The sequence below is a fragment of the Pleurodeles waltl genome, chromosome 4_1 (genome assembly GCF_031143425.1).
Source record: "Pleurodeles waltl isolate 20211129_DDA chromosome 4_1, aPleWal1.hap1.20221129, whole genome shotgun sequence".
Taxonomy (NCBI): domain Eukaryota; kingdom Metazoa; phylum Chordata; class Amphibia; order Caudata; family Salamandridae; genus Pleurodeles; species Pleurodeles waltl.
In genome coordinates, this window is record NC_090442.1 from 251687415 (window position 1) to 251713704 (window position 26290).

Sequence of the window (26290 nt, forward strand, 5' to 3'; positions counted from 1 at the left end):
GAAGGGCAACACCAACAATAGAGTGGAAGCCACGGATGCACAATATGTCATACACATGAAGCATAATACATCATTTACATCCCCACAGATAGCTCAGCCAATGTCAGTGAAGAGGAGGTGCCACCAATATCCAGTCCCCCAACAGAAGATGCCCCCAGTGATGACAGTAACTCTGGACTTCAGGATTTGGAGGACCTACCTGGCCCATCAGGGACCACTGGACAGCCGGTCACCCAAGCACAATCACAGTCCACCACAGAGCCTCCCCCGTCAGTATCCAACAACACAGCACCCACCCAGCGTACCCACCCCTCTGTCCCCAGGACATGTCAATCAGTAGTGTGCCCACCTATACAGGGACCCCAGTCCACACCTCACCCCCAAGACAATCAGGGATATGGGGTCAGTGGCAGTGGGCACACCGTTCAGGGGACGGGGGCACAGCGAAACTGGGAGGACTGCTGTGCACCAGGGGAAGGACAGGAACAGGAGGTACTCTCCGAGATCCTGGGAGCCTACCAACATTCCCAGTATACGATGGGCTAGATCCTTGACAACGTGTAGGAGAACAGGCGGCTGCAGGAGGGACAGTATCAGGGGATCACGGAGGACTTGCAGGCCATAAACACCACCCTGATCTCCATTGCAGGGGTGCTGGTAGACATGGCCAACATCATGAGGGAGGCAACAGCACACCAGTGGGCCCCTACTACTAGCCAGTCAATTGAACAGCCCTCCACTTCCGCTGCCGCTAGGGGCCAGGAGGCCCCGCCACAGGACCCACAGGCCACCAGCATCCCTCCCCCTGCAGATGGTGAACCACCCCGCAAACGTTCCCTGTGACCCAGACAGAAGCCTAATACAATTGCCAAGACCACCACCAGGAAATTAGACTCTCCTGATCCCACACTGTCACCTTGTCCACCTTGAACTGCCTTTGATCCCCTTGGTATGGACACTTGGACACTGCACCTGTGCTACAAACAGACTAGAACAATACCCTAGACTTTCCTCCATCATCACCCCATTCCATTGCACTTCCCCTCAATTTCGTAGCACTACAATAAACAGCCTAGAACACAACTAAAATACTTGTATGCCATGTGTTGACACTGTATTATTGGAAACAGTTATATCTGTTGCAAATGAACTGTCCAGTGTGAGAGCATATAAATAATTACCAGTAGCTGGCTGTAGTCAGCACATCAGTACACAGATGTCATTGCACAAACATCTGTAAAATGAGAATCCATAGGCGACATTAAGTAGAGGTAAAAAGTGGGTAATGCCATCATGCCATAGCTACACAGATTACACCAATAGTCAATGAAATGTGAAGTTGCACTGACTCACCTGTGTGTCATTGGAAGTACTGACGGATAACTGTGGTTCTATTGCCCTCATCCTCATCTTCAGCCTCTTCATCCTCACTGTCATCAGGGTCTACTAAGCCATAGGGCATCTCCAGTCTCCTCCTCCTGCAGAAAAGGTACATGGTGTCTGAAGGCCAGGTTGTGCCATTAGTATCTGGCAGACCTTCTCGGGTGAGTAGCACAGGGATCCACCTGTCAGATGGAGGCACTTGAACCTGGCCTTCAGGAGGCTGAAGGTTCTCTTGATGATCCTCCTGGTTTGCCCATGTGCCTCAATATAACGTTCTTCAACACTTGTCCTGGCATTCCTCACAGGGGTCAGCAGCCACGATAGGTTTGGGTAGCCAGAGTCACCTGCAGGTATTGATGGACAACATTTAGCCACACACTATCCAATGAGGTTAACATCAGAGGCATACACTAACATACACTGGGTGGGGACCAAGGCTCACCTATAAGCCACACCCTGTGCCTCTGTAGTTGGGCCATCACATTTGGGATGCTGCTATTCCTCAAGACAAAGGCATCATGCACCGACCCAGGATACTTCGCATTGACGTGGGAGATGTACTGGTCCGCCAGGCACATCATCTGCACATTTATGGAGTGGAAACTCTTACGATTCCTGTACACCTGTTCATTCTGGCGGGGGGGACAAACAGAATATGTGTACCATTAATCGTCCCAATAAACCCAATAAAATTGACGATATGCCCCATTGCATAGAATCCGGCCTTCACATCGGCCAAATCTTCCACCTGGGAGAAAGCTATGTAGCTGCACATGTGTTTACCAGGGCAGACAACACTCTTGCCAGCATGATTGAGAACATTGGCTGTGACATTCCTGCTGCCAAGCCCACTGTCACATGGAAAGAACCTGTCACCAGGAAATGGAGCACTGATAGCACTTGCACAAGAGGGGGGATCCCAGTCGGATGACGGATAGATGAGATTAGGTCAGGCTTCAACTGGGCACACAGCTCTGTGATTGTGGCCCTGTCCAGTCTATAGGTGAGGATAATGTGCCTGTCCTCCAGTGTAGCTAAGTCCACCAGGGGTCTGTACAAGGGGGTATGTCTCCACCTCCTATTCATCCGCAGCAGTATCTAAGGGACAAATGAGTGAGTAGGCTGTGACAATTTGAACAACTAAACCACAACAGCAGTCCACATGGTGCACCTATATATTGGGACAGTGTAAATGTCGAAGTATGTGCCTATTTAACCTGTGACGCAGTAACTGTCGATAGGAATATCCCCCCCCCTTGAAATGACAACCGCCTGCCCTGTATGGAGGGACAGGTGGAAGTGAGGTAAGTCAGCTGATGTTGGGCATCGTGGTGGTAGGCGGTCTTGCACCGCCGTGCAATTCCTTATTGGGTAATATTGGGCCCTATGGAGTACAGTGGCCAATGGGGATGTACGCCAGCGGTGACGGTGTACACCGCTGTGGATGTGACCGCCATTTTCTAACTGATTCCTCACTTGTTTCCTGACCTTCAACAGGAGGACACCTACACTACGTGTGCTGCTGTGACCTGTGTCTGGAACCTACCATGGCCCGTGTGACCAGGGAAAGGGCCTCAGCCTTCACTTTGGAGGAGTTGGAGCGACTGGTGGATGGGTTCCTATCCCAGTACGGACAGCTGTATGAGCCTCCAGACCAACAGGTGTGTACACTTTGAGCACGATGCATGTGGTATGGATGCACAGAGATGTGTGTGAATGCATTGTGTAAGGCTGTGAGGGGGAGATTCTCTGTTGGCGTGTACATGTTGTGGGCTGGCCTGTGTGTGTGCTAATGGTGATGGAATCGGGTATGGTGGGCCATGTGTGTGACAGGCTGGACTGTTAGTTTAATGTAGTTATCCTGTATGTATTACCCCTGCAGGTCAGCGCCCATCAAAGGAAGGAATTATCTTGTGCCTTCGCCAAGGACGTGTGGACCTTGGGGGTCTATGGCAGGCGGAGCACCCACTGTTGGAAACGGTGGGATAACCTGAGACACTGGGCACGGAAGACCACAGAGGCCCAGCTGGGGATGGCCTCCCAACGAGGAAGGGGTGCCCATCGGACCCTGACCCCCCCTGATGGCCCGCAAACTGGCAGTGGCCTACCCTGAGCTGGATGGGCACTTGAGAGAATGACAGCAGCCACAAGGAGATGAGTACAGTGGGTATCATTACATATTTTGGCTGGTGGGGTGGTATCCGGGTGGTGGTTGTGTGTTAGTGGGTGCCCCTAAGGCAAGGCCAGACATTGCAGCATGGGTCATCTCTAGGTTAATGGTTGTATGGCAAATACAGGTAACCTAGCTTGTTAGTAGTCACCTTCAGCAGGGCATCGTGGGTCCCAGGTGTGCTGCAGTTGGCAGTGTGTGCTCCTCATCTTGCCTTAGTGACTAGCCTTATCACTGGTAGTGTAATGCATATTGCTTAGGCCTGTTCCCTCTGTGTGACGGTGATGTGCATGCCCATAGTGGTGTTGGTGCAGTCATTGACCAAGTGTATCCTTTGTCTCCCCCCTTTCTTGTTTGTCATTCTGTCCTTGTGTGCATTATCATCATCTGCAGAGGAGCAGGGGCACTAGGGACAGAGGGAGCTGCATCCCACAAGACCAAGGAGGCAGAGTCCACCGACGCAGAGGGAACCACTGGGACGGAGGGCGAGGGGAGCACCACGGCAGAGACTGGAGGAGATTACACAGACTCTGATACCTCCTCCGATAAGAGCTCCCTGGTGGTTGCGGACACCTCTGGAGCCACCCCAGCTGCAGGTACATATGCCACCCCGTACCAGCACCACCCTCCTAGTAACCCCTCAGCAAGTTGCCCGTGCCTGCTCACCAGGAGGGTGGGTATCTCCTTCGCCCCAAATACCTCAGGCCATGCCCCAGTGAGCCCTGCTGCCCTGAGTGAGAAGGTTATTGCCCTCCTGAAAGCCATCTCTGTAGGGCAATCAACCATTGTGAATACCATCCAGAGGCTGGCCTCCCAGATGCAGCAATGCAATGCATTCCTGGAGGGCATTCACAGTGGATTGTCGGACCAACAGAGATCGATTCAGGCTCTGGCTCCTCTCTGATGGCAGCCATTGTCCCTGTTTCTACCGTCCCCCCTCCAACTCCCACTTCCCCGTCCCATTCTCCTCAACCCCAATCCTCCCCAGGCACACATACAGACAAGCATGCACACAAGACAACACACAAGACACAGGCAAACACGAGCACCACACTTCATCCCACAGGCACTCACGCAAATACCATACAGTTGCAAACACCACAAAATCCACTGCCTCCATTGTCTCCCCCTCCTCCTCCACCTCCCTTCCAGTCACGTCCACACACACCTGCATGCACTACATCTACATCCACTAACAGCATCACCACACGAAGCAGAACACATACCTCACTAGCAGACACCTCCACAACAGCCATGCACGTGTCCCCTGTGTCCTCGCCCACCGTGTCTGTCCCTCCCATCCTAAAGGACACAAACGCAAGCATTCACACACCCAACAACCATCCACCTCACATCAGCATACTGCTCATGCACCTGCACCCAAGTCCAGCAGACATACACCTCCAACAACCACTCCTTAATCCTCCACCCCCATTACTCTTCCCTCCTCCCACCCCACCATCCATAAAAAGCTTTTCCTTTCCCAATTTGACCTCTTCCCTACCCCTCCTCCCTGTCCTGCCCGTATGGGCAGGGTACCAAGGACACAGCCCAGCACCCCAGCCAAACAGTCCACAGAGACAGTGGTAGCACCGCCTACTCGTGGTGGACCTCCATCGCAGTAGGGGAAGGAGCCAGCACCACCAGGGAAGAAGGGGAAGGGGCCTGCACCACCTGTAAAGAAGGGGAAGGGGCCTGCACCACCTGTAAAGAAGGGGAAGGGGCCTGCACCACCTGTAAAGAAGGGGAAGGGGCCTGCACCACCTGTAAAGAAGGGGAAGGGGCCTGCACCACCTGTAAAGAAGGGGAAGGGGCCTGCACCACCTGTGAAGAAGGGGAAGGGGCCTGCACCACCTGTAAAGAAGGGGAAGGGGCCTGCACCACCTGTGAAGAAGGGGAAGGGGCCTGCACCACCTGTAAAGAAGGGGAAGGGGACTGCACCACCTGTGAAGATGGGGAAGGAGCCTGCACTACCAGGCAGAGAGGGAAAGAGCCCATCCACCCTTGCCAAGAAGGGTAAGGGATACACACCCAATGTACAGGAGGAGACAAAGCACTCTACGCCAGCGGATGCGGTCAGGCTGACACTACCACCACCAGCTGTCACAGGGGCCCCACCACCAGCTGAGGAAGTGCAGCCATCAGAGAGTGCAGAGGATGCCCAGGAGGCTACTCCATCCACCACCACAGTGCAGCCATCAGAGTGTAGAGGCTGCCAGGAGGCATCTTCATCCACCACCACAGTGCAGCCATCACCGCCAATGGACGCCATGTAGGCCACACTCCAGGGGCTGCTGTGCGACTTGCCCCCTCCAGAAGCAGTGGGCAAGTCACCCACCTGAGAGACTGTGGCCTTGCACTCCCAGGACAGAGCAATGGGCATGTTGCCCCCTCCAGAAGCAGTGGGCAAGTCACCCACTCCAGAGACTGTGGCCTTGCACTCCCCAGGACAGTGCAATGGGCATGTTGCCCCCTTCTAAACCAGTGGGGTATTTCCCGTATTCGGCTGAGGTGCCCCCCCATCCCCGTGAGGTGCCTTCCCACTTGCAAAATGATGCCCCTGCAGTGTTCTCTACGGATGTGTCAGGATACAGGTTGGGCCTTGGACTGTGCCCTGTGGCCTTGTGTGCCCTTATGACTTTAGACTGGGCACTGGCCCTTTATGTACATCTGTAAATGTATTTGGTTCATGTAGTGGGGTTTTCTATGCTAATACATTGTCAGTACTCCAGCTATCTGGTCCGTGTTTTATTATGCTGTGTGTCATGTGCCATTGGTTTACATGTGCAGCTAGTTGTGTGTATGGTGTGTGTGTGTGTCGAGTGTGTGTTGTACGTGTGTGTGTGTGTGACTTTCATTTTCCTCCCACCCTCCCTTGTGTGCTAGGCGGCTGTAGTCACTGTCATCGTCTTCGTCGACGTTTTTCCAGGTGAAGCATAACGTAGAAGATCGTAGGGAAAACTTGCAGTTCAGGTTCCATGGCGGTGTGGTTCTTCCCTGTGTCTCCAATGGTGAATCCTTTCACTTCTGAGCTCTGTTTCCGCCAGGCTTTTGTTGTCATTTGTACTGCCCCAGAAATGGCGGCAGTTTCCTGTGTCTTAATATGGTGGGTGGGACTTTGTCTTCCGCCTGGCTGTTGTTGGCTACTGCCGTGGTGAATGTTGTTTCCACCCTGGTGGTTGGTGTGGTACATTGGCTGTCTATGGGTGTTATCACCGCCATGGTCATATTTTGGCGGAAGTTTCTAAAAGTGGCATTTCTAAAATAGTAATATAAAATCCAACCTCACTAATAAACAGGATTTTCTATTACCATTCTCGCTATACTAAATATGATCTGGTTACCCCTTTCAGATCAGAATGTACCACTCAAAAAGTAGAGATGAGGGCAGTCCTAATGTTAGTCTATGAAAGGAGCAGGCCTCACAGTAGTGGAAAACGAATTTAGGGGTTTTTCACTACCAGGACATACAAAACACATAGGTACATGTCCTGTCATTTACCTACATGGCACCCTGCCCTATGGGTTACCAAGGACCCATGTCCCAGGATATATGTAGAAAAGGGGGAGTTTAAGGCTTGGCAAGTACCTTTAAGTGCCAAGTCGAAGTGGCAGTGAAACTGCACACACAGGCCTTGCAATGGCAGGCCTGAGACATGGTTAAGGGACTACTTGGGTGGGTGGCACAATCAGTGCTGCAGGCCCACTAGTAGCATTTAATTTACAGGTCCTGGGCACATGTAGTGCAGTGTACTAGGGATTTATAAGTGAATCAAATACGGCAATTGGGTATGAACCAATGTTACAATGTTTTAAGGGAGAGAGCAAATGCATGTTAGCACTTGTTAGCAGTGGTAAGGTGCGCAGAGTCCTAAAACCAGCAAAAACAGTATCAGGAAAGGGGACCAACAATCTGAAGAGTATTACAAATTTATGAATTAAAGCTGAAGAAATAGGACTATACCGCTATTAACTATTACGATAAATTACCAATCAGTGACGGTATTTTTTAGTACTATCTCATACAGTGGACTGCTTTTGGAAAAGCTGATTGGCAGCCGCAGTTGTGAATAGCGAAGGAAGATTATATCGTGGTACCCATTGTACTAAATACCTTGCCCGGAAAATTGATATGTATAATTTGGTTTGTTTTTTTGTGATGTACATATGTGATTTATTGTTGTGCATTGTGCCAAAATTGTGTATATTATGTGTGTTTTAAGAGAAGGAGTGGTACAAAGTGTGATACATATAAATTTATTTAGTAAAAAGCATTGGTGTTATAAGTGATGTAAATGTTATTCCAGTGATCAATTAAGGTTTTCACTGTGGTATAAACTATATCTCTATTTTTCCCTACTACTTACCAGTATTGTATTACAGTTGATTGATAGCCCAGGTATGGTAGGGTGGCAAGGGCTTGTTACCCCCATGGTTTTGCATAGAAAAGTGGAGGGAGGCAGGCAGGCAAAAAGTTGGCGGGTGACCACCCTAAGGCTGTCAGGTCTAACATCAGGTAACTAATGTTACGTGCCCCATGGGACATCCCAGTTTAGTGGTCATCCTAGAAACATTTACCATTCCTGTGAGAATTTTAGACTGGATTGTCAGAGTGCAAAATTTTTATTTTTAGATCATCTTGGTGGAGCTGTGTGGCAGTTTCATTGTCAAAGTCTGGGGTATGAATCATGAAGCAGCTCGCTGACCTGGGACTTAGTGGGGCAAACACAGGTATAAAGGGTATGTGTGCATGTGCACGCAAATACACACGCACTGTGTACTCACAGAAATAGGGACTGCTCAACTGTACTATACAGCACACAGTCACAGTAGTTGGCTAGAAAACAAATGCAGGGACTAACCTTCCTGCAGAAGCCCATTTTGAGCTAGTTCTGATTCTGTGACTGATTTCAGGTACTGCTGGGAGGATGGAAAAAAAATAATATAAGAGCCATTTGAAGAAACACTTTGCAGCACATCATGGGATGGTTAGAAAAGTATAGATAATTACTTCGATCACTAAATAAAGGTTATTCGTTTAGGTGTAGTTTGTTCAAAAAGTTAGAATAGGAGAATAATTTTAAGTTAAATTTCTATTTGGTTGGCAAAAAAGTAGTAGTACCTGCTGTTGACTTGAATACACATTTCACACAAAGTAATAGCCATAAGCATACATATACAGCCCCTATCCTCACACACAAACACCATGCCACAAGACCCAACAATGGCGTTTATACCAATTTAGTGTGCTGTAAAAATGTACAATATAGTGATAAATTCACTTAATGTTTTATACAGCACAATAGCGGAATCAGTCACTGTTGTGGATCTAATTATATTCTGCACTTAAAATAACTTTTCACTAGTACTGGCTTTGTATCCTGTTTGTACTAAAGACTCTACCACATTGTGCATAAAATCGCATTATACTTTTAAGACGTTCTTGTATTCCATTTTCAAAGTATGGGTTGTCCAAATTTATATAATGTTTGTGGTACACTCTATGAGTGTCCCAATCCAGAAAGCAATGTAGTCCAATATCACTTTATGTTTTTTTCATTTTATCGAGTTGATTCTCCTACTCCTTCACTTTTCTGGATGGAACCTCTCTTTATTGAACTGTTGACACGTTTTGGCCTACATCATTTAGGACTCCATATGGCAACAGTACGAAGAGGAGCATTATTCAAATCACCTAAAAAGTATATAAAAAGTTAAATATATCAGTATTTTCCAAAACATTTTTTAAAACATTCTTACTTTAATATATACCATCTGTGTAACATGTACTTTCAACAACAGGAGTTACAGCATATCTCTTACGTGGGGTCTCCTATCAACCTACTGGAATAAGGCCCTCCTCAATGTCGATTTTTTTAGCGATTCTCTGAACAACATTGGCCCACAGTCCCCCTCCATTTACATGTACCTTTTGATGGAGCAGGTGAGGCACATTAAGCCATTCTCTGAGAAGCAACTACTGCTCCCTTGCATGCCTTCTATGACAAACATGGTGAAAAATAAAACAGAAAAAAGGTTTACAAATGAAAGGTTAAGAAATTGCCAAACTAAAAGTAGTGGGGAAAAATGCTATACACAAAAGTGCTAAGTCACCATTATTAAATGCTATAAATCAAAGCTCACTAAAATGTTTCACTAACAAATCTACAAATGAGGAAAGCCCACAAAAACACAGAATTCAAATGGCACTCTTGTATTTACTGATGTTGTACCTTGGGAGCTGGCACAGTCTGCAGCACCACAAAAAGATACATACTGAATGGTGCAATGAGTTGGTGGTCTGTCTTATCCAGGTGACTGGTTGACACCTGTTCGGTATAAGTCAATTAGGACGCTCAATGAAGGACCACACGCCAATTATGAATACAATTTAGCTTTACTAGAATTGCAGGTAAAATGTAGGCATTTAGCACATTAACAATAGTAGAATAAGAATAGCAATGAAAAGCATCTATTTATATATATAAGCAAAGAATTCATTGACAGATATAAGTTTTGATTAACTGTATACTAAAATGCATCGCACTACAATATTCAGGAAGCAGAATATAAATGAGTTGAATACTTCAGATAAGCTTTGATTTACTGCACACCAAAATGCATGTTTCAATTACTGCAGCAAGCTCTCACTATGATGTTCAGGAGGCAAAATATAAACGAACTGAATACTTCAGATAAGCTTTGACTTACTGCACACCAAAATGCATGTTTCAGTTATTGTAGCAGTTCACACTAATAGGTTTAGAAAGCAAAATATAAACGAGCTGAATACTTCAGGTTATAAACACAGTGCAGGCATAAATAATCAGTCATAATAATAGAGCAGAGAAACAAAGGTATTTTATCCCTGTGTGGAAACTTAACTTAATCCACAACATGCTGGGGAGCCCTCTACCGCCAGCTTGGACCTCTCTTCCCCTCAAGCACCACGAGCAAACAGGGAGGCAGCGCTGGGCCATGGCAGCTTCCACAATTCCATCTGAGAGCTTCCCCCATCCCTCACCCACTGTTCAGTGCTTAAATACTCGAAGCTTGGATTCTATCTCATTCTGGCATTTTCTAGCTATGTTATCAGTACTTGGCTGCTCTGCCCTTCTCCAGCCTTTGTTTTCATTCCATCTTCTCCCTGTACTCTCGTTCTCAAGGTTGAGACGGAGTCTTCTACACAAACAAGCTTGAAAATAATATCATGAACTTTTCCACGATGTTTGGGAGGGGGTTTCAACAGGCATTACACTCATCTACACTGCTCAAGCTAATTAACCCTTCGCGTTACAATGCCTTCCGCATCTTTCCCTAATACTGAACATGGTCCACCATTCATAACACACATTCACTTCCTCTTTTGGTGCAAAGAATACTGTGTGACCATTTCTAAAAAAAGATTATCTCCCTCTAATATAAGATTTTGCATGTGTTATTCACTACAAAACAGTATTTGAGAAAGCAAAAAACAAGAGATGTTCATGTTTGTGACACCCATAATTGAAGGTAGGCATTTTCAATATCTTTGGAAATCGAAAATAATTTTTATTAAACGTGACAAAGGTAATCATAAAAATACAAGTACCATTAATAAAGATAAATTGACATATAAAAAGCATCTGAATTGTTTTGGTTTTTAAAAACTTACATCAGTTAACAGCTTTATTAGCCTTGTCATAACACAATGAAGAAAATCTAAATCATAGAACATGCTACCTTGTTACAAAAAAACTATCCACGCATGTCTTGTTTACAATTAGGGAAAAAACAGAATAAGCAAACAGTGCTCTTAGGCAGCTTGCTACGTGGCACATTTTTAATGAAATATAGCAATATAATATGATTTTATAAGAAACACATAACAATACTTGCCTTGGCTCATTACCAAGTGTACAGGAAACCATTTGTAAGAATAACCTGTTCACCAGTAAGCCTGTAACTCTAGAATTGTGTCAAAACTGAAACTGATATTATGATCTAAACATGTGAATTATGATCGAATATTGCCTTTTAATCCATGCCAACCTTTGTCCATTATTGCATTAAGGCAAGTGCAACAAAGAAATGCTGATGATTAGATACAACCACACACTAGCCTGAAAACTAATGGAAAAAGATAAAGATTTTAACATTGGTACATAATCATCTTACTTGCGTTCCTGTCACATGATCCTTCTACATCAAAACCGTAGGCTGGTGTATTCAATTGATTTATCAGTATTTTTGAAACCGTTATTGCTGAGGAAGTACACCCGACATTAAAGATTCTTCTAAAGAAAAAGTAGTCTTCTTTTCAACATAAAGGAGATAAAGCCTACTAAAATAATCCTTCTCTGGGTTATTGTGTGGAATGTAGAAAGAGATTAACATTAGAATAAGTTGAAATATATATTGCTTTAACTTTTTTCCAGGTTCTATGGTCTTCACCATCAAATATTATTAATTAGTTATACACCACAGCATTGCAAGGGTGTATTTTTTTTTTAAATTATTGCTAGGATTACATTTTACTAACCTTAAATTATAATGAATAATAAAATTACACCAGAACCTGTAGTTCAATTTCCTGGATTTGAACATGTCACATAGTACAATGGAGATATTGATCTTATAGTAATCCAATTTTCATTTAGTGACTCATGTTACTTGTAATGCAAACTTACCAAGCTTACATACCTTTCCCATTAAGATGAAAAATTGTAATCACAATACAAGTACCATGGCTGTTACAGACATTGTCAAGTAAACTTGCTCTCCTACATTCGAAGAGTTATGCAAGCCAGTTATTCAACTGCAAGCCTTTTTCTGTAATTCTATGCACCATAGCTTAGCATTTGTGTAATTTGTAATCCTATAAAATAGGAGAAACTACTGACTTTGACATTTAGGCATGTGACAGCATGGGTTTTATTGAGCTAATAGGTTATACATATGAAAGTTTAAAAAACGTTCTCTAAAACCAGTATTCAGAGACAAAGATATGGACATTTACAACGTTACGATGAGAGATCACTCCACCTACTACATAGTTCATTTCCAGCTTCAAGACAGCATGGAAAGGCCCTATGATGGGCCTGATTTGTCGCACAACACCTGCAAGAAAACAAAGAAGTTTAAGTTTAAAAGAAAATTTAATATTATGTGTTTATATATTTCATAATACAGTTGTTGAGCAGTAAGTTGAAAATTGTTAGTACTGTATCAACATCTTATTAAATAAGAACATAAAAAACAATATATATTATCACAAATAACTATTTGAGAGTGCACTCCTTTTTTCTCACAATCATCCTTAACACATTTTTCTAAAGTAGGTTAGGTGCAGTCATATGAGTGTAACATCCCTGCCTTCTAAATGACTATGGGCCTAATTACAACTTTGGAGGAGGTGTTAATCCGTCCCAAATGTGACGGATATACCACCAGCCGTATCACGAGTTCCATAGGATATAATGGACTCGTAATACGGCTGGTGGTATATCCGTCACTTTTGGGATGGATTAACACCTTCCTCCAAAGTTGTAATCAGGCCCAATATGTTATAATAGATTGAGAAGCGCTCCCAGACCTTATCACACACACATTCGGTGAGACAATTCAAATGTGTCAATTTTTCAAATCCTTTATGTTAGAAATGGGGTTTTTGGTTGGCAGTCAGGTTACCCTCTGTCCAAGCAAGAACCCTCACTCTAGTCAGGGTAAGTCACACACAATCCAAATTATCCTGTGCCCACCCTCTGGTAGCTTGGCACGAGCAGTCAGGCTTAACTTAGAAGGCAATGTGTAAAGTATCTGTGCAATAAATCATACAATAACACAATATAGCACCACAAAAATACACCACACAGTGTTTAGAAAAATATATAATGTTTATCTGGATATTTGCATGTCAAAACGATAAAAGATGCAATAAGAAATTGTAAAGATATCACTGAAAAGTGATTAAAGTGTCTAAAGTCTTTAAAAAGCAAACAAAGTCTCTTTCAAGCACAAAGTACCTGGTTTAAAGTGAAAAATCTCTGCAAAGGGCCGCAGAGGAGGAGATACGTGGAAAAATGGTGTGTGCGTCGGTTTCGCCCCTTCACACACGGACTTGCGTCGTCGTTTTTCACGCGGGGAAGTTGTGCGTCATTTTCCGGCGCGCGGACAGTCTCCTGTGGTTCGCGGGATTACCAGATGTCCCGGGGTCTGTGCGTGGAATCCTAGGCTTGTTTTCCGGCTGCGCGTCGTTCCGGTGGGCTGTGCGTGGAATGTTCTCCCTCACGGCAGGCGTCGATTTCCTCTCTGAAGTCGGGCGGCGTTGTCCAGACGAGGCCGAGCGTCAAAGTTCCTGTCGCACCGCAGGTGTCACGTCGAGCGGCGTCTTTCTGGATCGGCGTGCGGTGAATTTTTCACCACGGAGCAAGCTGTGCGTTTAATTTTTCGGCGCACAAGGCGTCCAGTTGAAAAAGAGAAGTCTTTTTGGTCCTGAGACTTCAGGGAACAGGAGGCAAGCTCTATCCAAGCCCTTGGAGAGCACTTCAGCAGCAAGGCAAGAGTTCAGCAAGGCAGCAGGGGGGCAACAGCAAGGCAGCAGTCCTTTGTAGAAAGCAGTCAGGTGAGTCCTTTAGGCAGCCAGGCAGTTCTTCTTGGCAGGATGCAGGTTCTGGTTCAGATTTCTTCTCCAGCAAGTGTCTGAGGTGGTAGGGCAGAGGCCCTGTTTTATACCCAAATGTGCCTTTGAAGTGGGGGAGACTTCAAAGTGTGGCTAAGAAGTGCACCAGGTCCCCTTTCAGTTCAATCCTGTCTGCCAGGGTCCCAGTAGGGGATGTGGCAGTCCTTTGTGTGAGAGCAGGCCCTCCACCCTCCCAGCCCAGGAAGACCCATTCAAAATGCGAATGTATGCAAGAGAGGCTGAGTACCCTGTGTTTGGGGTGTGTCTGAGTGAATGCACAAGGAGCTGTCAACTAAACCCAGCCACACGTGGATTGTAAGGCACAGAAAGATTTAAGTGCAAAGAAAGGCTCACTTTCTAAAAGTGGCATTTCTAGAATAGTAATATTAAATCCAACTTCACCAGTCAGCAGGATTTTGTATTACCATTCTGGCCATACTAAATATGACCTTCCTACTCCTTTCAGATCAGCAGCTACCACTTCAATAATGTATGAGGGCAGCCCCAATGTTAGCCTATGAAGGGAGCAGGCCTCACAGTAGTGTAAAACGAATTTAGAAGTTTTACACTACCAGGACATGTAAACTACACGGATACATGTCCTGCCTTTCACCCACACAGCACCCTGCTCTAGGGGTTACCTAGGGCACACATTAGAGGTGACATATGTAGAGAAAGGGGAGGTTTAGGCTTGGCAAGTACTTTTAAATGGCAAGTCGATGTGACAGTGAAACTGCACACACAGGCCTTGCAATGGCAGGCCTGAGACAAGGTAAAGGGGCTACTTAAGTGGGTGGCACAACCATTGCTGCAGGCCCACTAGTAGCATTTAATCTGCAGGCCCTAGGCACATATAGTGCACATTACTATGGTCTTATAGTAAATAAAATAGTCCAATCAGGTGTGATCCAAGGTTATCATGTTTAAAGGGAGAGAGCATATGCACTTTAGCACTGGTTAGCAGTGGTAAAGTGCGCAGAGACTAAAAGCCAGCAAAAACAGAGTCCAAAAAGTGGAGGGAGGCAGGCAAAACGTTAGGGGTGACCACCCTAAGGCTGTCAGGTCTAACACTTTACATATTTGTAAATAGTTTATTTCACTGTTTTTCACATTATGCTTGCAAAAAACGTTGTTCACATGTGAATATAAAACCAAAAATGATCCCTTTTCCTATGCATTTTAGGCAAAAACCTCTTCATTAGGGAGACACCAAACGCTATGTGAAGAAAATCAATGGACATACAATGGATTTAATGAAATGTAATTAATTTGATTCAAGCCCAACAAAAGAATAGTGGTTGATTATAAAATATCAGGTGGTTAATACAAATCCTTCATTCCACCCAGATGTGGCAAACATTGATTATTTCAACCATTAGCAATGTACATACAACTCCTTTGAAGAGATGATTAATCAATCATACATGCAAGGTGCAACAACATTCCTTAATAAGACAGAAACCACACATAAGCATCCTTATTGGGTATTGTTGGAAAATGGTCCTCTCTGAAGGGTCACCCCAAACCTTTTGCCTTCCTCTTCCTGTTTTTCTGACCTCGTTTTTCTTGGCTTTAGGACTATGGGCTCTTTACCACTACTAACTAGTGTTAAAGTGCATGTGTTTTCTCCCTAAAACATGGTAACATTGACTCATACCGAATTGGCATATTTAATTTACTTGTATGCCCCTAGTAAAGTGCACTGCTTGTGCCTAGGGCCAGTAAATTAAATGCTGCTAGTGGGTCTGCAGCACTGATATTAGCACTCACATAAGTCACCCTTTAACCATGTCTCAGACCTGCCATTGCAAGGCCCGTGTAGGAAAGTGCCACTGTTGGCATGGCTAACCCCCACCTTTTGTTGATGCTAACTTTGATTGAAAGTGGGCTGGGACCCTGCTAACAAGGCCCCAGCCCCAGTGTTCTTTCCCTAAAACTGTACCTTTGTTTCCATAATGGGCACAACCCTGGCACATAGTTAAGTCCCTTGTAAAAGGTACCCAGGACAAAGATATCTGACGCCTAGGAACCCACTGCAACCGTAGCCCAGGCCATGAAGAAACTGACCCCCGGTGCCTCAACATCCAGCAGGTGGCCCTCCTCCCTGTCCAACCAGTGGTGTGCCTGAGACGCCCCCGGGACGTCGCCTGCAGGCTCTGGGTGACCCCCAGGGTCTCCTCATAGAACAGCATTGAAAACCCAACATCCTGTTTGCACCCTGCACCCGGCTGCCCCTGTGCTACTGAGGGTGTGTGTTTGGTGCCTACTTGTGGCCCCTTCAGTGCTCCTCTAATCCTCCCTGCTACTTACCTGCAGGCAGACCGGATTCTGAGTACCCCCCTGTCTCCATAGGAGCCCACATTAAATTTGCTCAACTTTGACCTCTGCATCTGACCAGCCTTATGTTACTGCTGGTGGGTGTTTGGGGTTAACTTGAACCCCAACCGGTAAGTATTGTACTTACCTGTAAAACGATCTAATATTTTTTCCCCCAGGAACTGTTATGAAAATTGTACTGTGCCCATTTATTAAACAGATTATTGCCCATAATTCAAAAACGGTATTGCTTACCAATTTCAAACAAAGTACTCTTAATACCTGTGTGAAATACGAAAGTGTTAAGGTACTTACCTGCAGCTTGAATCTTGTGGTTCTAAAAATAAATTAAGGAAATATATTTTTGCTATGTAAAAAACCATTGGTCTGGAGTTAAGTCAGTGAGTGTGTGCTTCTTCTATTGTCTGTGTGTGTACAACAAATGCTTTGCACTACCCTCTAATAAGCCTAACTGCTCGACCACACTATCACAAAAGAGAGCATTAGTATTACCTCCTTTAGCCTCTGTAAGCCTCTGAGGAACCCCAGGAAGCTGTGCACACTATATTTCATTTTGATATAGTATATACAGAGCCTACAACCTGTGTGTGCAGTTTCACTGCCCCTTTGACTTGTCATTTAAAACTACTTGCCAAGCCTTAAACTCCCCATTTATTACAAATAGGTCACCCCTAAGGTAGGCCCTAGTTAGCCCATGGAGAAGGCTACAATGTAAGTAAAAAGTAGGACATGCACTTATAAGTTTCACATGTCCTGATAGTGAAAAACTCCCAAAGTCATTTTTCATTATAGCGAAGACTGCTCCTCATATAGGCCAGCATTGGAAGTTCCCTTATATACTTTTAAGTGGTAATTTCTGATCTGAAAGGAGTGGCATTGTCATGCTTGGTGTAGTTGGGATGGTACTGCGAAATCCTGCTTACTGGTGAAGTTAGATTTAACATTACTATTTTAGAAATGCCACTTTTAGAATGTAGTAAAATACCACAAAGACACCCCTTTAGAGTGGTGAGAGCAATGCGCTTGCGTGTTCCATTGACTGGGTGATTTTTGCCTATGTTATTATCTCGTAGAAGTAGCGGGTCATAAATACCAACACGTGGGGTGTGATTGCACATTAGAAGGCCATTAAGCCGTTCCCGTTTGTCGTGCCCTTTTGAAGTTTTCCTGAAGGAAATAGCGTGTATTTGGAAGTTTACCAACTCTTGGTCATCTCCTGCTTTGATTTTTCAAATAAGAGGGGAGGCATTATATAGCTTTCCCTTGTGAGTACAAGTACAATTATTAATCTTATTGACACTTTGGGTTATGCAACTGGTGAATGTCAGTTTTCACTCTCAGAAAGTCCCTGCATCAATCACTTTGTCCTGATGAGACCCCACATTATATAGAGGGTAGAAACGTCGCTGACTAAGCCACAACAAACTCAAATTGCCCTGTGTTTTGTGGCAAAAATGGGCATTGCTTATTGCTTTTTGTGGAGTTGTTTATGGCCATTTGTCTGAAACCTGTTTTGTTTTGTTTTTTATGTTGTTATATGAATGTAACATGTTATGTACCTTATATGTTACAGGTTCAAACGTGTTGGACTCCTTTTTGTTGTATGAAAATATGTGTTTGGATATGTATCTTATTAAATTATTCTGTGCAATTCAATGAGAGAGAAGCCCCTCTATCTGTACATTATGTTGTAATATTTATCAATGCTATTGTGCGTTTCTTACTAATAATAATCATATATTATTGAGAAGAACCGCTGTTTTCGAAATAACGTTTTAGAAAATAGGCATTTGTCTGCACTTACTGCTCTCCGTGCCTTGCAGCCTGTCTCAAATCCACATCTTGTCTATGCTGGTTGACAGCTCCCCTTGTACATACCACCCAGACAACCATAAACACTCAGCTACATCTACCTGGGCAGAAAGGGTGGAGGGATTCTCACACTTCAAAGGCTAGTGGCCTGACCCTACACAAAGGACTGATAACACCCTACAGATCTCCTGGCAGACAGGACTGGGTTGAAAGGGGAACGGATGCACTTCAAAACCACTCTTCTGTAGTCTCCCCCACTTCAAATGCACATTTGAGTATAAATACTGGGCCTGTGACCACTAAAACCAGGCACTTCTGGGCTTACAACTGGACTCTGTCACAAGGACTGCAGTGCTGCCCAAGGGACTCTTCTAGACTGCTGTTCTGGAAGGACTGCTCTCCTACTTGTTGCCTCCTGCCTGCAGCTCCCTGACTCTGCTGGAAGGACTCTGCCTTCCCCAACAGGTGATCTACAAGGTCTTGGACTGAGCTTGTCTCCTGTTAAGACGTCTCAGGGCCATCAAAGACTTCACCAGAGAGAGAAAATCCACTGCTTTGGAAAGGAATCGATGCATCACCTGCAGAAATCAACGCATCACCTGCAGAACCGATGCAGCACCTGTCCTGTAGCACCTCCTGAATCAATGCAGCACCTGTTCATTACAGTGTGTTTTGGATATTATATGCATTGTCTCTGGATGTCAAAATATCCCCGCACCCCAGTAAGGAGCAAAGGCTGCGCATCCGGGTATCAACCATCACCCTGGCCCCAAGAGAAAGAATCAATGCAGAAATCAATGCATCACTTTACCTTTCCACACATCACCTCCTCTGCTGCCCTTTGTGACATTATTTTTTACACATCCCAGGTACTTTGTGCTAAAAAGATGCAGCTATTGATTCCTATGAATTAAGACTTACCTAAAATTCTAAAAAGTGATATCTTGACTGGTGCATACTGGATTCTTATCATTTTGGTCTTACTTTATTCAGATAAATATTATATATTTTCCTAAACTGGTGTGGAGTACTTTTTGTGGTGTTTTCCAATGTGTTACTGTATGAGTTATTGCACAAATACTTTACACGTTGCCTTCTAAGTTAAGCCTGCTTTCTCTGTGCCAAGCTACCGGAGGGTGAACTCAGGATAATTTAGATTGTATTGTGACTTACCCTGACTAGGATGGTGGTCCCTACTTGACCAGGATACATACCTCAGCCAACTAGAGACCCAAATTCTAACCGACGTAGACCATATTTATACAAACATCATTCACTCAGAAGCAAACAAATATAATGAAAAGGACCTATTAACTGCAACCACTGAGAATGCAACTTCTAGAGATTGTTTTTAACATGAATCAATAATAAACAAATTAAAAGTCTCTTTTGGTAATGGAACATCCAAACAGTTTGGTATTTTACATGTTTCCGAAGATACATAAAAATTGGCAAAGTCCATTATTCTGGCTAGTCATGGCAGGTATTGATTCATTATTTCAATCATTAGCAATGTACACGCAGTACTATTTATACCCCTTCGTGAGACATATTCAACAATAATACATTACATTTTCCTTAAAAAGATACAGAACATACAAGTGCATGCTACATATTATTTATCAAGGGTGTAAATAGCCCTCATACAAACATTATTCATTCAGAGGCAATGGAATACATTCAAATGGTGCGATTGTATGTGACCATAGAGAAACACAACTTTCAGAGACTTATTTTGATATGCTATGTTTTCAAAAGGAAAAATAGATATTGGGAGAATGAGGATTATTATATGGTGAGGTTTTGTGATCTCACCGTGTAATAATGACACAATTCCATATCAGGTCCAGTCAGGTTTGTTTTAAAACCTTAGCTCAGTCCTGTGTATCTCTGGCTCAGAGCAATCCGGCTTTGTCAAAGGAATAAGTGCAAACCATTAAGAGTACCTAAACAGTAGAATAGGAAGAGAATGCAACAAAATAAAAATTCAAGACTAATTTATAAAAATAGGTTTCATTTCTATATTTAAATAGCCACCTCCTTGACAAAAAAACACTATAGGGTTCCAGAGATATAACTTTTTAAAGAGAAAATAAGTCATTGTAATCTACCACAACTGTGGTATATTTAGCCATAACAAGCAAGTTGAAAACATCTACCAAGGCAATCTTGGAGCTGCCAACTCTAACAGAGAGCTGGCCACAGGGTCCAAAACAGTACAAGAGTAAATTTCCTTGCCACTTGTAGAAGTTTCCAGTCCAGTTCCAAGTCCATGGGCGAACCACCATAAACGTCAATGGAGTGGTCCTGATGCAAGAGACCCAAATGCTGAAGATGCTCAGGCATACTGTAGATGTGAAGCTAGTGTCAGGGGTCCTCCTGTTGCCACCCCTTGGTTCAAAGGCAGAAGTGGCAACTCTGGCCTCAGGGGTCGCTGTCCGAGTGAAATACTAGAAAAAAACAGTTGCCACTAGTCTCTAGTGGTTCATTTTCACTTGGAGCAACGTCAATGCTCAGCGACCAAACTGCACTGTGATGGCTTTCCCGGGTTCAAAAGACTCGGAAGCAATGTTTGAGGGTCAGGACTTGAACTCCCATGCTGCACCTTGGCATCCAACAGAAGGCAGGTGATCCTGACTGCTGCATTTCACAAAGGCAGATTTCTCAGCTTTTTTGGCCCTATAGCTGTAGCAGAGAGAAAGCCAACAGACTGTTTCAACCATTCCTTCTATCTGGTGCTCATGGGCAATTTGTCCTCAATGGGGACACCACAACCACACTCTTCTCTTTGCTAGCCCAAGGTGCAGCATTAGCAGTCTACCAGTCTTTGGTGCAACCTCTCTTTGCTGCATTCCAAGAGCAGCAGGGCAGTCCATCCTCAGTCCTTCTTCCAAGCCAAACGTGACCTGGAGTCTGGGTGTCAGGGGTGCCACTGTTATGCCCATTATGAGCCCATGGGGATGAGATGACTAACTAGCTAATTAAGCTACTGTATTGGGGCCCTTGCTCCTAATGACAACTTCCATTGTAGTGTAGCATCTAGGTATCCCTGGGTACTGTCTTCTGCCCACTGTCAATAGGGCAGAACCCTTCTTTTGGTGTGTGGAGGTCCCTGGCCCATCCCATAGGTGTGGCTAGGGACCATGAGGACTAAATTCCAATTGAAAAATGTTTTTCACAATTACTTTCCTCTCTCATCCTGTCTGCAAATACAAAAGAGTATCCCCTCCATAGTGTCCTTAAAAAAAGGCAGCTTCCCCTTTGAAGCTCGTCTTTATGGCTCACACCCACTCTTGCCATCCTGCGTGCCTCATGCCATACCTCTTCCCGCAAGTCCTTTGGGTCCCTTGCTGAGAATCATTAACACCTTTCTCCAGAATGGGAAAGAAGGATGTCTTGAAGACAGCAGTTTCCTGTAACCAAGAACGTCTATCTCTATACTTTGTAAACTAGTAACAATAAATTTGATTTGAGCGCCAAGTCGAATTTAATGCACTGATTTTTTTGATACTTTGAAGTATCAACTTTAGTAGTTGCAAGTGGGCATTAGCACTGCTGAGCTGTTACTGTGCAACTCCATAGTCACCAATGGGGCTTCCCACAGTAAAAACAACAATACTGGGTTTTACGGGCAAACACATGGGAAAGGTTTAAGCTGTGTCTCCAATGAAATCCCAGAGTGAAGCTGTGTTTTTCAGCACCAGTGACTCCACCTCCGCCAACTGTGAGTTTCCTCTATAAATTCCTACATGAACCCCTATGCTTAACAAGGATTCACGCACAATAAACAAATATGCGGAAACTCAAAGTAATTTGACATTATGACAGCTAAACAATCACCATTCTTGCCTGAAAGAATATTCTCCCGAACCCCCTAGCAATCTCTACTTACATCCACTGACCACCAGTTGAACCCCAATGGCATCTATTCCAGGTCTTGAGCCCTTAGTTGTCGAAGGTCCGCTGTCACCCCAAGTTGCGCGATGGAAAGACTGGGTGGAGAGACTAGAGAACTACTTTGCAGCAGTTGCTCTGGAAAATGACAGGTGACGCCCCATGCTCCTACATCTAGGGGTTACCACTATTCACAAGCTAGGAAAGTCGGTGACCAAAGAGGGTCCGCCCTTCACATACCAAACCCTGAAGAGGGCCCTTACTACACACTTCGAACTGCTTGCAAACCCAGACTATGAACGGTTCCTATTACTCCAGTCCCAACAACTTCCTCAGGAGTCTGTCTCAACACTTTTTATGCCAGATTAAAGGATCTCGCTAGCACATGCACACTACCAGATGTTGACAATAAAATCCGTTCGCAATTCATCCAAGAGTGGGGGTCGGTCAAGTTGAGAGAGAATATCCTGCAGGTGCCAGGAATGCCCATGGCCAATATTCTCACATTATGGTGATCCAAAGAACTCTCTAAAGTGCGCGCTGCACACATGGAAGCAGCCCTGCAGTGCCAAATTAAAATGGAACCGGTGAATGCAGTAATCCACAGGAACAGAAAAGAATGATCATCAAAAACCTGCCACAAACACAAGAATATGCTACATGTATGGCGGGCCCTACCCTCATCAAGGGCCATGCGCTGCCCAAGGCAAGAAGTGCTTGCACTGCAACAGGATGAACCCCTTCTCTAAAGTATGCCAGTCCTCTGCGCCTCAGAAACAACAGAAACTCAAGCCAATCAATCTAGTTCAGCCACCGATGCTCACGAGAGAGGATGACGACATGGGTGAAGATACTGAGGGTACCATGCATGTCCTGCATGCCACGCCAGGAGGGTACCCCTGAAGACACATACCGAAATTCACCATACTCCTATCGGGCCACCAGGTACCCGAAATGATTGATACTGGAGCATCCAGAAATATCCTGGCCCAATTAGTACTACATACACTACCCATACAGTCAAGCTTGCACCCTACCAACACTCAAGTCTATGCTTTTGGGTTGTCTATGCCACTACCACTGGCAGGAGTATTCTCAACGGAAATTGCCTATGAGACACATGACACACGTTCCAAAGTGTACGTAACCAAAATGGAGTCGGGAATGCTGCTGAGCTGCAAGACAGCTGAGTGACTCACCCTCATCTTCTTTGCTTTCAATGTACACCTGGGGAGTGTAAACGATCTGCTATGTGAGTTCTCACAACTGTTTGAGGGCATTGGTTGTCTGAAGGGCCGTCTCATACAGATACACATCATTGAATCGATTTGGCCTGTTGCACTAAAACATCGTCAAGTGACATTTTATCTTTGACAAAAAGATAAAGAGGAACTGAGGAAGCTTGAACAAGAGACATCATTAAACAGGTGGAGGGCCCAACATCCTGGGTATCTCCAATTGTTGTTGCCAGTAAGCCCAAACAACCAGGGGAAGTTAGGATATGAGTTGACATGCATCTGCCCAACCTGGCAATAAAATGCGAGCAACACCGGACACCTATGGTAGATGACATTGTTGCCAAAGTGAGTGGATCAAGGTAGTTCCCAAAAATAGATTTGCAAGCTGGCTATCATTGACTACTTCTAGCCCCGGAGTCCAGAGCCATCACACTGTTTTCCACACACGTTAGCTATGGAGATACAAGCGCCTCAGTTTTAGGGTATCTAGTGAAGCAGAGGTAATCAAGGACACCATTCAGGAGTGCTGGCAGGACTACAAGGAGTTCTCAAATTCATCAATGACGTCCTAGTTCATGCTCCAATCGTTGAGCCACACCTTCATCGTCGAAAGGCAACATTTAAACGATTGCAAGAAAGCGGGCTTACTCTACACAGAGAGAAATATGCATTCATGCAACAGGAAGTTGCTTTCTTTGGACTTCAGTTCTCAGGAGAGGAGTAATGCCAGACCCAGCAAAGGCTCAAGACCTTCAGGCCCTCATTAAGAGTGTGGGGGTCTTAAAACTGCCACACTTGCAGTGGCAGTCAGACTGCCGCAAGGTAGCGATCCAACCGCCACGTTACGACTGTAGCGGACCTGCCACAATCCGACCGCGGGCACTGCCAGGTTGACGCCAGTCGACAGACAGGTGGTCTCGGCAGTCGTGATCTGCCAGGGCAGCGCGGCAAGCAGTACGGCCCTCCGGATTATGAGTCTGGCAGAAAGGGGGTGTTGGGCCTCATGGGGGCCCATGCACTTGGCATAGACAGTGCAGGGGCCCCCATGGACAGCCCCGTCACGCTTTTCACTGCCCAAATTACGGGCAGCGAAAGCACGACGGGTTCTCTCACACTAGATGCACTGCAATATTTCTGCCGGCTCCATTGCGAGCTGGCATCAACGTTGTGGTGTGTTTCTGGATGGGAGAAAACGCTGTTTCTGCTGCCGGCCCAGCAGGAAACTCGTAATAGGGCTTGCGGAGGGACAACCACATCGGCGGTCATCCCAACGCAGGACTTTGGCGGGCAGCCTCCGCTGTCTGCCAAAGTTGTAATGAGCCCCTCAGTCCACTCCGGCACCCACCAATGTATCAGGCATTTGCAGTTTCCTCGGAATGGTCAATTATAGTGTGCGGTTTATTCGAAACCTCACCACCCTAACTGTCCCTATGAGAGAGCTAACAAAGACCAATATAATGTGGGAATGGGGCCCGATCAGAATTCATTGTTTCAAGCCACCAAGACGGCTCTTTCTAAGCACACTACATTGGTCTACTTTGATCCCAACAAAGAATCAGAACTGTCAGTAGACGCAAGCCCCACTGGCCTGGGAGCAGTTTTATCTAAGAAGCAAGACGATGACCGATGGGCTCCGGTTGCGTATGCCAGCCAAGCAGTGACTGACACTGAACAGCGCTATTCTCACATCGAGAAAGAGGCCATTGCTATCCATTGGGGCTGTCACTATTTTCATTTGTACCTTTACGGACAGCCATTTATTGTTCACATTGACGATAAGCCACTCATACCCCTTTTTAATGGATCCTCGTCGAAACCACCTCCCAGAATTGAAAAGGGGATATTGCAATTACAAGACTATCGATTTTCAGTTGTGTGCCGACCAGGATTCTAAAATCCCACAGATTACTTATCACAGCATGGAAGGCCTACCACCTCCACAGAAGCTTCTGAAGCTGAGGACACAGAGGAGTATGTGCCGCTAGTGGTAGAGCGATCCAGACCTCTTCCCTTTCCTTGAGAGATATCTGAGCAGCCACCACATCCAATCAGTGCCTTCAGTTAGCTATTTATGCCGTCACATCCAGAAGCTGGCACCTCCTATTACATAATGTGGCTCACAGGACTGAAGGAGCGCACCTAATATTATCTTCATTGCACAAGTTCAGGAATGAGCTGGCTGTCTCTCCAGAAGGATGTCTTCTAGTAGGTTTACGACTAGTAATTCTGACATCCTTACAAAAACGTGTAGTGGACCTGGCCCACTCCTCACACCAAGGAATTGTGAAGACAAAGACTAGACTCTGAAACAAGGTGTGGTTCCCAGGTCTGGATGACCAAGTTGAACGTGCCCCCAGTACACTGTGAATGAATCGGATTGTAAGCGAGACCATCTCTCATGTGGGTGAGCAGTGCAAAATCATAGACCGAGCTGCTGAGGCTCTATCACAACAGGAATATCTACATGATCGCATATCAAAGAAAAGGCGAGCCAGACGGCATGAGATCAAAATTAGTGATTTTGACCCAGTGAAGAATCGATGTGCCGGGAGCAAGTTCAAGTTGCTGTTTGAGAAGGAACCATGGGGAGTAAGTGCCATAAAAGGAACTATGATCACAGCTCAGCAAGGTAATGATTCCAATACGAGAAATACCTTGTTTTTCAAGAGGCACTAGCAGCCTGAGTCTGTATCGGGGAACAGTGATAATGCATGCATAGAGTATCAGTTTGGAGACGAGGAAGACAGTGCCAGGGAGCGACCTGATGAGGTGCTAGCGACATAACCTCCTCTGCCT

The 26290-nt window shown here is 45.2% G+C and overlaps 1 protein-coding gene across 2 annotated transcripts in view; it reads right to left on the bottom strand.

Moving 5' to 3' along the window:
* Positions 1–11081: 11081 nt before the first annotated feature.
* FBLN1 (fibulin 1) overlaps positions 11082–26290 on the bottom strand; it is a 766403-nt gene continuing 751194 nt past the window's right edge. For both annotated transcript variants that reach the window (XM_069228256.1, XM_069228253.1), the window contains exon 17: positions 11082–12652. In XM_069228256.1, coding sequence (XP_069084357.1) covers positions 12513–12652 — 140 coding nt within the window. In that variant the 3' untranslated portion in view covers positions 11082–12512. The remainder of the gene's footprint in view (positions 12653–26290) is intronic.